The following is a 13,286-nucleotide window of genomic DNA, read 5'->3' as shown; positions in this document are numbered from 1 at the left end:
TTAATTTATCAAGTAGTCAAATACTTTGACAGTGTATTTGGTCACGGTCAAGTCATTAGCTCAAAAAATTAGCTTGGTTAGTGAGCTATAAGGAACTCATTAGACAATATGCATGTAAGAACAGTTTATTTTACAGGGCTGGCCTTGAAGTCAGGTAGACTTGGTTTCAAATTCTGCCTTTGTCATATACTGTCTCTATGACCATCAGCAAGTCACTTAACCTCTCAGTGCCCCAGGCAACTAATATTGCAGATTTGGATCTATCCCCTTCTGTCCCCACCCCACCTCCCATTAAAAACATTCCAATTATCCTAAAAACAATTTTTGGAGGGGAATAATTGAGAGGCAGCATAGTGTGGTGGCTGCAGAGCCAGGCTTGAGAGTCAAGACCTCTACTTTGTTGCTCCAGTTGGCTGTTTAAGACTGAAGCTGCCCACGTACAGCATTGGTAGAGAATTTCTTTACTGTGAGTTCCATACAGCAATGAAATCACAAGTTTGGTTTCCTCTCATTACCACCTTTCCCCCTACCAAAGAAAGGTAGATAGAAAGAGATATCAAATCTGGGAGGTAAAGTTATCAGATAGCCTTCCCATATTAACTATGACTTAACTTTTAAAGGAATTACTTATGTATTCTGAATCATGTCTCTCACTTGGAGACAATGGATACTTGCTTCGAGATACACCATATTAGGATTCTGAAATTTTGTCCTTTGGTTTTTTGTTGGTTTTTTTTTTTTTAATATCAGAAACATAATTATCTAAAACTATTATAATGAAAAAAAAAAACAAACTGACCTAAATAGAGCTGGGTTAATATTTCATTCAGATTATTGTCTAATGTCCCTTTCAACCTAAAAACAACTTTTAAGTTCTTTCTCTTTGTGGTTTTAATTCACCTATGCTGTATCTGGTAGACAAGAGCTCTTTGTCTTTAGGATTATTAAAAGGATTTTTTTGACAATATATATTTTCAGAATCAGATTTCAAGTATTGTTTATATTTAAATTACTGATACCACACAACTTTAGCTATTTGGGTTGCATATTTTTTAATCTAAGAAGATTTGGTGTGGTCCAGTTTTGTCACAATCTGTGTAATTTGGAAAAGAATTTTTAGTAATGAGAGAGGAGTACTGTCTGTGAGAAGACAGCATGAGACAATATGTTGTAGAGTAAGCTGGTATCTCTGGGATTGTAGGTTCATAGCTTGCATTTGAGAGTGAACTTGGGAATCTTCTAGTCCAACACTTTCATTTTATAAATGAGGAATCTGAGGCCAGCTGAACCTTAGAAGGGTTAAAGGGCTTGCTCAATATCAGGCAGATTTTAAGTGGTGCACCTGCACCTAGTATTGAACCCAGGTCTTCTGACTCCAAATGCAGTTCCTTTTCCATGGCGCTATGCTGTATACAATTCTCAGTATACTGTGGCACGAGGAAGAGCCTTTTACACAGTAGAGATGCTGTTAGCAAATTAAGTTGTAGTAGGCAATAGATGCTGAACATGATAAAGACTGACTTTTCATTGTTTTATAGAACTTTGCAGTTCTGTGACATTTATACTTTGCAAATTATGATATAAATCAATTTAGGTGTTTATTGAGCTTTTTCTGGTGTTTTACCTAGAACCATTCTGTGCTATAGACATCCAGTGAACGGTTGCTGAATTAATGAACATTGCGAGTTTATTTAGTATGATAGGAAAAACCTTCAACATTTGTCTGTGTTTAAAGGATAAATTTTAGGTGAAAAATAGTGATTGAATTGGATTCGTAACTGTCCCAAGTTCCTGTGACAGCTAACTGGAAGAACCACTTACTCTTTATTTTAGGAGAGATGTTCCCTTATCCAACATTTATCGCTAATTTTTCCTTCTCCTATAATAAACAGACACTTCACACCCACATACATAGTACATCTGTGTATATATGTGTGTAAATTTAGAAAGTTATTCTATACATGCGTATATGTGTATATACACACAAAATATGGCAAAAGAGTACTTTAAAGTACTCTTCTGTGAGCACGTTTTGGTGTATTTTATGAGGCAGATGCATCTGTTAGTAAGAGGTTGCAGAAGTGAAGGTCTTATCCATCTGGCTCTATGATAAAGGAAAGGATAAGACATGGACAGATGTTGAAGGCACCCTTGTGTTTATCATGTTCTGTCTTCAAACAGACACAAACCTATAGCAGGAGGTAGGCAGTTGATCTTTAAACGTACTGTTACAGGTGGGCATGAAATTGATGAACTTGTTTTCTCCTAATGCTGTGGGCTTGTTCATTTTCAACCCTTAACCACTGAGGTCATTAGGTTTGTTACTGTCCAGTCTATAGTTTTCAATCACAGAAATGTGGCTGATAATACTTTATCTATCTGAAGGCAGGAGGTTGGACTGATTCATTGAGGGCTTGTCCAGCTCTGAGATCTACTTAGGAGACTATCCTTATTCTCTGAATATCGCTATCCCTGAAATGTTTTTTCTCCTCACTGTCACTGTTGATAATCTTGAAAACAAACTGTTAAAACACACCCTTGTGGCATCTGGCCATCGTATTTATTTATAACCAGTAATAGAATGTAATGTGGCCCAAGTGAATGATGATACTCAGCGTGGAAAAGTAGTTTTTCTGTTGAATAATATGTCCATGTTGATTTTAACTAATATTTGTTAATTACCCTTCATCCAAGTGAGTGGGCATAAACAGTTAAAAGTTTGACAACTGAAACACTTTTAAAATTCCAGATAAGCAAGTTATATGCTTTTAAAATAACAGGTTAAATAACGTATTAAGTGATGTGGGCACTGATCTTTCTTATTCAAGCAAAAAATAAATTGGCGTAAACTTACCAGTAGTTGTATTAGAATGTATAACATAGAAAAATGAGCATAATTATTTGATAGCTTTTTAATTCAGGTTTTTAAATAATGGCAAATATTTTCTTGTTTCTTAACAGACATGATTCTAAGGCAAGTCTTTAGATTTGTACCTGTCAGTATAGCACCTATATGTTCTACAAAATAACAGAAAATGGTATTATAGGAAAGCTATAATGTTCTAATTAATGTAATAATTATCTTCAGATAATGTACATCTAGTGAGATGGAGGTCATCTGCTATCATTTTAAGTAAGTTAGTTGGTAAAGGTTTTCTGAAAACTTATTAATTAGTAATTTTGGGGCTAGTATATTAGTATTTCTTCACTACCCTGATATATTCAATTTATATACTAACAAGCTCAATTTTCTCATTGTTCAAATAAAGTCAGAAAAAATAGTGTGTTGTAAGGAGACTTGGAACTATAAAACCCTAATGGCCAGATTGTATTAATTGTTAAAGTGATATGCTCCCTGGAAAACTAAAACAACAAATTTGAGGATTTAGATATTTGCATGTAAAAATAAGCCCCATAATTTGTGGCATATTTGTTTTAAAAAGCTGGAGACTTAATTGTACATTTTAGATTACTATTTAAAGTTAAACTCTCACCTAAAAGTTTTTATTTTTTCAATGTTATTTCTGAGTCTAGAATAGAATATGTAGTTATTGTATCCTGACTGAATGTAAAAAATTAAGTAGTTTTGCTTAGAGCTTCAGGCTTAAGGAATATTTTTTTCTTTCATGTAGCTGTGCAATCATATTGCGTCTGGCAAAAAATGCCAGTATGTTGGAAATTGTTCCTTTGCGCATAGTCCTGAGGAGAGAGAAGTTTGGACTTATATGAAAGAGAATGGAAGTGAGTAAAAATGAAATTTAACTTAAATATGGCCTCAGAACTAAGGTTTCATTTCTTCTGAGTTTTTTAAAGTGTGCTTTCCCCCTTTAATTATATTGTAGTTTATTTCTTTTTGCATATAGTAGATTACCAATATTTCTTCTGCTTTCATTTTTTTCTTGTGAGGTCATATATTAAGCACATTAGGAAAACTCACTAGTTAAAAGATACCAGAAGTAAACTTTTCAATAAATCAGAGCATCTAAATACATTGTTCTACAACTGGATTTTTATGTCTTAGAGTTTCAAAAACCAATGCATTCTTTTAATATGCCAAGCTAAATTTTTAAAGATGTCATTTTACCTGTAATGGTCACAGTTTAGTTTCCATAATTAAGTTCAACATATATTTCCTGAACACTTACTTCATGTGCAAAAGACACTGTCCTAAGTGCTGGGGCTAAATATAGTGACAAAAAGAAACCCTTCTATTGTGACTAAGAATGTTTAAGAGAAAACTCAGGTTGTATTTTGATATTTAACTGCAAAAATTGCAACCATGAAGTTCATCCTATTAAGTAAAAATCCTCTAGTAAGCAGACAGAATTTTATCAAATACTGAAGACCAACAGTCTACAAGTCACCATTTTCACTTCATTAAAATATTAATTATTCTATTTCAATTCTCTTTGAATGCTGGAAAGTACTGAAATCCTACCATATCTTTTTTAGAAGGTAGTGCATTCTAGCCTCTCATGTTTAGAAGAAGGTATTTATCAAGGAATTAAAGACAATAATAGAATTCTAGACCTATTAGAAGACACTTCTTCATATACTTGAGTCCTTATAATACTTCCTTCTGTTTTTTTTTTTAAAAAAAGCAAGTTATTCCTAGGTGCCATTGGGGAGCTAGGAGGTATAGTGGATACAACACTGGGCTTGGAGGCAGCAAAATCTGAGTTCAAATCTGTTGTTAGACACTTAATAGTTGTGTGACCCTCAGCATGTCACTTGACCCCCATTTACCTCGGTTTTTCTGTAGAAGGGAGATACACAGGAGAAGAAAATGGCAAACATTCCAATCTGTTTGCCCAGAAGGTCCCGTGGAGTCACATGTGACTGAACCACTGAGTAAGAGCAGCAAGGCTGCCTGACCTTAGTCTATCAAACCACTTGGGAGAAGGACTTCATGAAACTCTGCTAACTTGTTCTCACTAGATTGTGTAGCATTTGGCAATAAGGCCAAAAATAGGTATTTTTTTTGCCAGAGAAAGTGACTTTCAGCTACTGCCCAAGCTCATTACTGATGGTTGTTATGATAAGGTACATTCCAGTTTTTGTCCCTTCTGGGAATATTTGTTTGATTCTTGGATTTCAGTCAAGTTCAGAAAGCTGATCAGACTTCAAACCATGTTAAGTACATTTGCCTAGGTAAGGTGGTGATAAGAGCTTTTAATATCAACAAACATGATATAGTGCTGAAGTTGTCATTTATGGTAGTATCTCCTGACATTTTCTGATTTGAAGTCCAACTAATTATTGGAAAGTGTCTTGCAAATGCATGGAGGATTTTTAACATAGGAAGCTAACTTTCGAAGTCCTGACAATCTCAGATTTAGTTTTTAAGCCTGTTAACTTATTTATTACTTTCTATTTATGCTCTTCCAAAAGTAGAGTCCATTATCAATCCTTATGCTTTTCTATTGTTATATGCTTAAAATTGTGTGTATTTCCACTGTGGTGTGATTGTCAAATATGCTTCTCTTTTCTTCAGTACAAGATATGGAGCAATTTTATGATATTTGGCTAAAGAGTCAAAAACCTGAAAAAACTGATGATGTAGCTGGCCAGTCAAACAAGGAAAATGGGAAACAAATTCATATGCCGACAGATTATGCTGAAATTACTGTAAGAACTACTTAATAACTATAACCTTTTTAAGTGTGTGTGGGGGCTCTGAATCTGTGATTTTATCTGTAGGGAGAACTTTTAGTATGACAGCTCCTTTCACCAATAAAAATCAACAGTTCATCTATGACTTGGAGTCTTAGAGTGCTAGCTAGGGATGCTGAAAGGTTAAATGCTTTATCCATGTTCATAGAAACAGCCAGCCTATATCAGATATGTCTGAAACTGTCTTCCTCTCTACCTATTCCCTTATATAATGCTGCTTTGTAATGATAAACAGCATATTAAAAAAACATTGCTTTAATTATAGTTTCAATTTCAAATTATTTGCATTACTTTTAAATTGAAACAGATAAATCTAGTATTGGCAGAATTGGAAATATACTGGGTGAGCAATCAGAAGACTTTTGCTCCTCATTCTAATGTTTTTATCTCACTTTATGATTTCAGGCCAGTCACTTTTTTGATTCTGATAGTTTCTTTAACTGTAAAAATGTGGACAAACCATTACAGCGCTCAGGGTATTTTTATGAATACGGTTTGACGATTACCTTTCCATTGAAGTCCTATTTGATACCTCATTGTATCAAGAAAGTAATCCTGTATTTTCAAAGACTTAGCCCAGAGTACACAAGCTTGGCAGCTGGAAAGTGTTCAGGCATTGGCCCAATAAACTGACTCAGCTGAGAACTAGTTAAGTTGAAAGAAGCTCTTCCCCAGACAGCTGGTTGAAAGAGGACCAGTTTTCTTGTAACGCCTGTTATTCAAGCACAGAAGGATTGCTGTTAGCCTGCGTCAGCGTGTCTGCATTGATAAAAACATAAGTCCTTGAACTACTCAGTTACCATTAAGTACTTCAGTGATACCTGAAAGGGTAAGAGTCAGAAAATCAAACGGTGACATAGCAAACAAACTGCTGTGTGGTTCTAGTATCAATTTTTTTCTGCTTGAGTGCTCTCAAATAACAAATATACATTTTAAAATAGCATTTCTGCTCATTATCATAAATTTAACTTTTTCCTGTCTTATTTTTTTAGAATTCTCCCTTTGTCATTTAGTCTTTCTGAGTAACATTGATCTCTGTATCTAGTCAATTTAAATTTCTTAGTTTTTCTTAAGTTGGCATTTTGTATACTTTTCCTTGTCTTTAGAAGAACATTTTTGTTCTAGGACTTTCTGGATGGTTGTGAGCAAAAAGTACTTTTAAAGGTCTATACTTTTTATCTTTGTTTTCTCCATTATCTTTCTTACTGTCATTGCTTGTTAAATACTAGGAATTGACTTCCTTTTATGAGAAGTGTAATACTTTTGCTCAAATCCTTTGCTCAAATCCTGTTTCATGTCCTAAGTTATTTTTGTATATAGTGAGTATTATATCTGAGTGACTTTTACTGTAAATTGACTCACAGTAAGGGAGAGAGTTTAATAGAGATATTTCAATTGGACCTTACTAGGGTTCTAATTTATCACTAACCAGCATATGTTAAGGGTGTTTAGAGTTGATAATGTGAGTAGCCTTCCAAAGTTGACTAGAGTTCTAGGTTGGAGTAGATCACATTCTGGACTTAAAAGTCTTTGAGAAGCTTGTATGTAGTATTTTCTTTTTCAACAGGATCATCTCTCATAATTGACCATGTATACCTTATAAGTTGAAGATTAAGTGCCAAACATGCCTAACTCATTCTCATCTTGAGGGCTATTTAAGATTTAATAATATATCTTAGAACATTTTCTTAAAGCAACAAACTTTTTCTTAATGCTCATAATTCTTTAGGGAAGGTAGAGGTTGGGAATTAGACTAGAGCAAAATGCTTTAAATTATCTTTGAACGAAAAGAACATTATTTCAACATCTAAGCCAATCACTTTTGCTTGGGATAATTAACATAAAGCCTGTTTGAATAGATTTCTTTAATAAGTTTAAACTTTTTAAAAAAGCAGCTTTTATGTTATTGAGGCTAACTGGGTAATAACTTTCATTATTTTTCTGTAAATAGGTAGACTTTCATTGCTGGATGTGTGGGAAAAATTGCAATAGTGAGAAACAGTGGCAAGGTCACATTTCTTCAGAGAAGCACAAAGAGAAGGTTTTCCATACAGAAGATGACCAGTACTGCTGGCAGCATCGTTTCCCAACAGGATATTTTAGTATTTGTGATAGGTATGTAGGTTTTAAAATTTCAGACCTGAAAATTATTCATCTCATAGTTCCTTTCTTAATTTATTATTTTTCTTTTTTGTTTTCACATCACCATTATATCTGAATATACCTTTTCCTCTCTTCCAACCCAGCAAACCATCCTTTTCAACAAAAACTAATAAAGAAGGGGGGAAAAGCACTTCAGGAAAAGTTACCAACATATCAGTTGAGTTTGATAGTTAATGTTCTTTTCCACATCTATAATCCTTCAGCACTGCAAAGAAAGGAGGAAAATGTATTCTTTCGTCTTTTCCGTGCTAAGCCTATCATTATAATTACATAATATTCAGTTTTGTTTAGTTCTTTCCATTTATATTGTTTTTTAATGTTTATATTGTTTCCTGGTTCTGCTTACTTCACCTTACTCCAGAGCTCTAATAGTTGGAAGAATCAGGGTAGAAAATGTAGAAAATGGTACTTGAATTGAGTCTCAAATGTTAGAGATTCTGTGAGGCAGAGTGAAGGAAGGGAGTGCATTCCAGGCATAGGAATTGGTTAGTGCAAAGGCATAACAATTGGACAAAGAGTATAGTGTATGAAGAACAAAAAGGAGGCCAGTTTTTCTGGACTGTAAATTTCAGGAAGGAGAAAAATAAGATTGAAAACAGGTTGAGATCAAGTTGTGAAGGGCTTTAAAACTCAAACAAGAGTTTTATGTTTGATTCAAAAGGCAACAGGGAATCACTGGAATTTATTGAGTAGGAGAGAAAAACAGACCTATGCTTAAAGAAAATCACTTTGACAGCTGTGAAGAGGGTGGATTAAAGCAAGAGAGTGGAGACCTGGAGAACCATAGGAATCCATTGTAATAGTTCAGGTGAAATGAAATGAAGGTCCGAGTTAAGGTGGCAACTGTTTAAGGAAGGAGAAGGGATTAAATGCAAGAGATACAGAGGTAGAAACAGCAAGATTTGATGTTTAATTAAATATGTGGAGCAAGGGATAGTGAGGCGTTAGTGATCATGCTAAGATTATGAACCTGAGAGACTGGAATAGTGGTTGTCCCTTCCTCAGAAACAGGGAGGTTCTATAAATGTGGCAGGTTTAGGGGGAAATGTGAGTTCTATTTGGATATATTGAATTTTAGATGGATTTGGAACTTCTGGTCTGAAATGTCTAATAGATAATTGGTGATATGGGACTGGATGGAGCTCAGGAGAGATTTGGTCTGGATATATAGATATTAGTCATTTGCATAGAAATGCTAATCAGACATATGGGAGCTTGACGAGGTCACCAAGACTGCAGAACAAGAGACAGAAAAGAAGTAATGTGCCCATCTTTCTCTAATCCCTCTATCATTAAGCATTTCCATTTTTTGTTGATTTTGCTTATTTTCTGGGTGTGAGATAAAATATCAGAGTTTTCTGATTTGTATTTTTCTTTTAGTGATTTAGGATAGTCTTTCATTTGGTTAATAGTTTGCAGTTCTTTGGAGAATTGTTCATATCCTTTGACCATTTACTACTGCTGAATGGTCCTTGGTCTTATATATTTCTGTTAGTTCCCTGTGTATCTTTGATATCATATCCTATCAGAGCTATTTAATGCAAACATTTTTTTCCCCAGTAACAGCTTCTTTTATCCCATCCGTTTGATTTTGTTAATAGAAAAGATTTTCAACTTCATGTAATTGAAATGATGACCAGTATTTAATGATAGAGAAGAAAGAATGAATATTAAGAAATCAGAAGGACCTGGGACCATTTCCACGATTGATATAAATTGAATCAGAACTAGCAAAACAATATGCATAGTGACCACACCTGTGGAAACAGAACAAAAATCCCAAACTGAACACAGTGTAATTGTAGTGACCAGCTTTGCCCTTACAGAAGAGTTTAGAAAAATGCCCATCCTTTCTTTTGTAGAAGTGAGGGACTGTGGGTGTGTAACTTCATATATAAAGATGCCTGGTGGATATATTGGTTGTTTTTCTGAAGTGTTTTTCCTCCCTCCTTTTTAATTCCTTGGTTCATAGGATGGTGGAGGGGGAGGAGGGATATATTAAATATGATGTAAAAACAAAAGTTTTCAGTTAAGATGCCAGGAAATATAAGTAGGATATCTTTTTTTGGAATGTTTTATTCTTTACCCATTTTTATCTGGAGAGTTCTCCAGGATAAATATATGTATTTTATAAAGTATTCTCTGGGGTGACTTTTTATATGCAATTTCAAAAGCTAGAATATTGTGGTATAGATACACTAGAAAATTTAAACTGTTTAAGTATTTTATGCCCTAAGTATCTTCCAGTCTATATTATGTGTTTGAAATCAAGATCACAATAATTTTTAAGCAGTTCATTAAATTTTTGAGCATTAAGAATCTTTGCTAAAGGTCTTGTACAAAGGAAGAATGTTAATTATATAAATCCTTATTTGACAATTTGACATTAGAACAAGAAATTGATTAATTTTCAAGCACAAACTTCTTTTAATAGATATGTGGCTGGTACTTGCACAGAAGGAAACAACTGTAAATTTGCCCATGGAAATGCTGAACTTCATGAATGGCAAGAACGAAGAGATGTTCTAAAGATGAAGCTTAGCAAAGCAAGGAAAGACCACTTGATTGCACCAAATGATAATGACTTTGGAAAATATAGTTTTTTGTTTAAAGATTTAAACTAATACTAAAAGTGATATGTATGTTTCCTAATCAAAGCATCAACCTGAAAATTTCAAAGTATTCAAAAGCATGTAGCAGAGAAGCTGCAAGTTTTCTGCTTGTATTGGCATATATATTGTTCCTCCTGAACAACATTCTACAGTGGTTATGAAAATGGGGTGTTTAACAGATCTGGCTGAGCCGTCATGAAACCAGATGGTAAAGTGACAGGCTGCCATAAAGTATACCAGATTTGCCATCTGTTGAACATAATTTTGGATGGAAGGTTGTTAGGGGGGAAAGGATGAGGAAAAGGAAAACCTCTCTTGAGTTGGTCCTTAAGTGGAGACCTTTAAGGTAAGATAATAAACAAATGTTCTGGAATAAGAAGAAAATGATGGATGAAATTCTTTGTTTTAATGGAAAGAGTTTGTTTAAAAAGACATAAAGTTTGCTACTTATCTGTATGTAGGTTGCTAAAAAGGATTTTCTTAATAAAGATTTTAAGTAAAATAACCATTTAACACTAGTTATATGTTGAATGGGGTATTTTTTCTCTATTTGTATGTTTCACTATCACTTACTGAAAAGAATCATGGAGAAAATGTGCACTAAGAATTTTTGGAAAATCAATTGGCTGAAATTTTGATTTTTTTGGTCTTTGCTGTTAAATGATGATTTTGAAAGATTTTACTTGTATTGTTGGTATTGTGTATTGTATGGACCAATATTGCCTGTAATAAAACTTTATATAGATGCCTTTTTGCGGGGAGGGGGGTCAGTCCTTTTTAATGAAAGAAGTATTGATGAAACATTTTATTTTCCTAATCAACATTAAGGTTCCTCAGTTTTTTTTGTAGTCAGTAAATTATGTACTAAATGCTTAAACATTTAGCTTCCTCTTTGAATGGATACTTTTTCTTTTGCTGTACACTTTCCTTTTGGATTAATAAGAATCTTGTGTGTTATTGACTTACTTGCTATTTCTTATATTAGCGCTAGTGCTGTTCCATGTTTTATCCTAAAAGGAGTGCATGACGTCTTCTGAGGAGGTGAAACTCAATATTACGTCGTTCTTAGCTTTTTACAGTACCAACTTTCATATCACTTTAGGAGGCCGTCCTATCCATGCTATTTTGAAATACAGCAGTAATGTAATTAAAGAATAAACTACTTCTACTCTCTGCTAAATTGCTACTCTCTTTCTTTATAAATAGATGATGGTTGTATGTAGTTCATGTTCATGGTTGTATGCACATTTTTAGTTAATGTTTTGAACCCAATAGTGTTTTCAGTCTGTCAGCAGCCATTTTAAGTTCAGAGATTACAATTAATTTGAGGATACTGAGGAAATATTTCACCAGTATGTGGTTTCTGTTGAAACTTTTGTTCATTAGAACAACACATTCTTTTTTTTTTAATTGAATTATTTTATTTGTTTTCAGGGTTCGGCAATCACTTTCACATATCTTAGATTTTTTTCCACTCCCTCTCATTTCCCCCCTTCCTCCCCCTGTTTCCCCCTTACAATTTTATATAGATTCTACACATACATTCCTATTAAATACATTTTCACCTTAGTCATGTTGCATAGAAGAATTAAAATGAATGGGAGAAATCATAAAACAAAACATAATACAAAAGAAAACGGTCTGTTTCTATCTGTGATCCAATTCCATAGTTCTTTCCCTGGATGTGGAAGGCATTTTGCCTTAAGAGACCATTGGAAATTATTTAAGTCCTTGCATTGCAGTGAAGTACTAAGTCTACCAGAAATATTCCTTGCACACTGTGGTTGTTGCTGTGTACACAGTTCTCCTGGTTCTGCTCCTTTCACTCAGCAGAAGTTCATATAAGTCTTTCTAGGCCTCTCTGAAGTCTTCCTATTCATTGTTTCTTATAGCACAATAGTATTCCATTACATTCATATACCACAATTTATTCAGCCATTCCCCAATTGATGGGCATCCCCTTGATTTCCAGTTTTGGGCCACCACAAAGAGAGCCGCTATAAATATTTTTGTACATATGGGACCCTTTCGCATTTTTATGATCTCTTTGGGATAGAGTCTCAGAAGTGATATTGCTGGATCAAAGGGTATGCACATTTTTGTAGCCTTTTGGGCATAGTTCCAAATTGCTCTCCAGAATGGCTGGATCAGCTCCCAGCTCCACCAACAATGAATTAGTGTTCCAGCTCTCCCACATCTTCTCCAACATTTATCATCTTCCTGTTTTGTCATGTTAGCCAACGTGATAGGTGTGATGTTGTACCTGAGAGTTGTTTTGATTTGTATCTTTCTAATCAAGTGATTTAGAGCATTTTTTTATATGATTATAGATAGCTTTCATTTCTTCCTCTGAAAACTGCCTGTTTGTATCCTTTGACCATTTATCAATTGGGGAATGACTTGTATTCTTGTAAATTTGTCTCAGTTCTCTATATATTTTAGAAATGAGGCCTTTATCACAGACACTAGTTGCAAAAATTCTTTCCCAGTTTTGTGCTTCCCTCCTAGTCTTGGTTGCATTGGGTTTGTTTGTGCAAAAACTTTTCAATTTAATGTAATCAAAATTATCCATTTTGCACTTCATAATGTTCTCTATCTCTTGTTGGGTCATAAATTTCTCCATTCTCCATAAATCTGACAAACACACTATTCCTTGCTCCCCTAATTTGTTTATAGTCTCAATCTTTATACCTAGATCATATATCCATTTGGACTTTATTCTTGTGTATGGTGTCAGGCATTGATCTATGCCCAGTTTCTGCCATACTGTTAACCAGTTTTCCCAGCAATTTTTGTCAGATAGTGAGTTCTTATCCCAGAAGCTGGGGTCCTTGGGTT

The 13,286-nt window shown here is 34.2% G+C and overlaps 1 protein-coding gene across 4 annotated transcripts in view; it reads left to right on the top strand.

Moving 5' to 3' along the window:
- The window catches only part of ZC3H7A (zinc finger CCCH-type containing 7A), a 55,380-nt gene extending 43,752 nt beyond the window's left edge, over positions 1–11,628 (top strand). For all 4 annotated transcript variants that reach the window (XM_072609464.1, XM_072609456.1, XM_072609449.1 and 1 more), the window contains 4 exons: positions 3,633–3,741; positions 5,495–5,628; positions 7,625–7,788; positions 10,271–11,628. In XM_072609464.1, the coding sequence (XP_072465565.1) occupies positions 3,633–3,741; positions 5,495–5,628; positions 7,625–7,788; positions 10,271–10,460 (597 nt within the window). In that variant the 3' untranslated portion in view covers positions 10,461–11,628. The remainder of the gene's footprint in view (positions 1–3,632; positions 3,742–5,494; positions 5,629–7,624; positions 7,789–10,270) is intronic.
- Positions 11,629–13,286: the final 1,658 nt, after the last annotated feature.

This window comes from Notamacropus eugenii, chromosome 1, assembly GCF_028372415.1.
Source record: "Notamacropus eugenii isolate mMacEug1 chromosome 1, mMacEug1.pri_v2, whole genome shotgun sequence".
Classification (NCBI taxonomy): Eukaryota; Metazoa; Chordata; class Mammalia; order Diprotodontia; family Macropodidae; genus Notamacropus; species Notamacropus eugenii.
The sequence above is the reverse complement of the archived record's forward strand: the minus strand, read 5'-3'. Positions and strand labels throughout refer to the sequence as shown.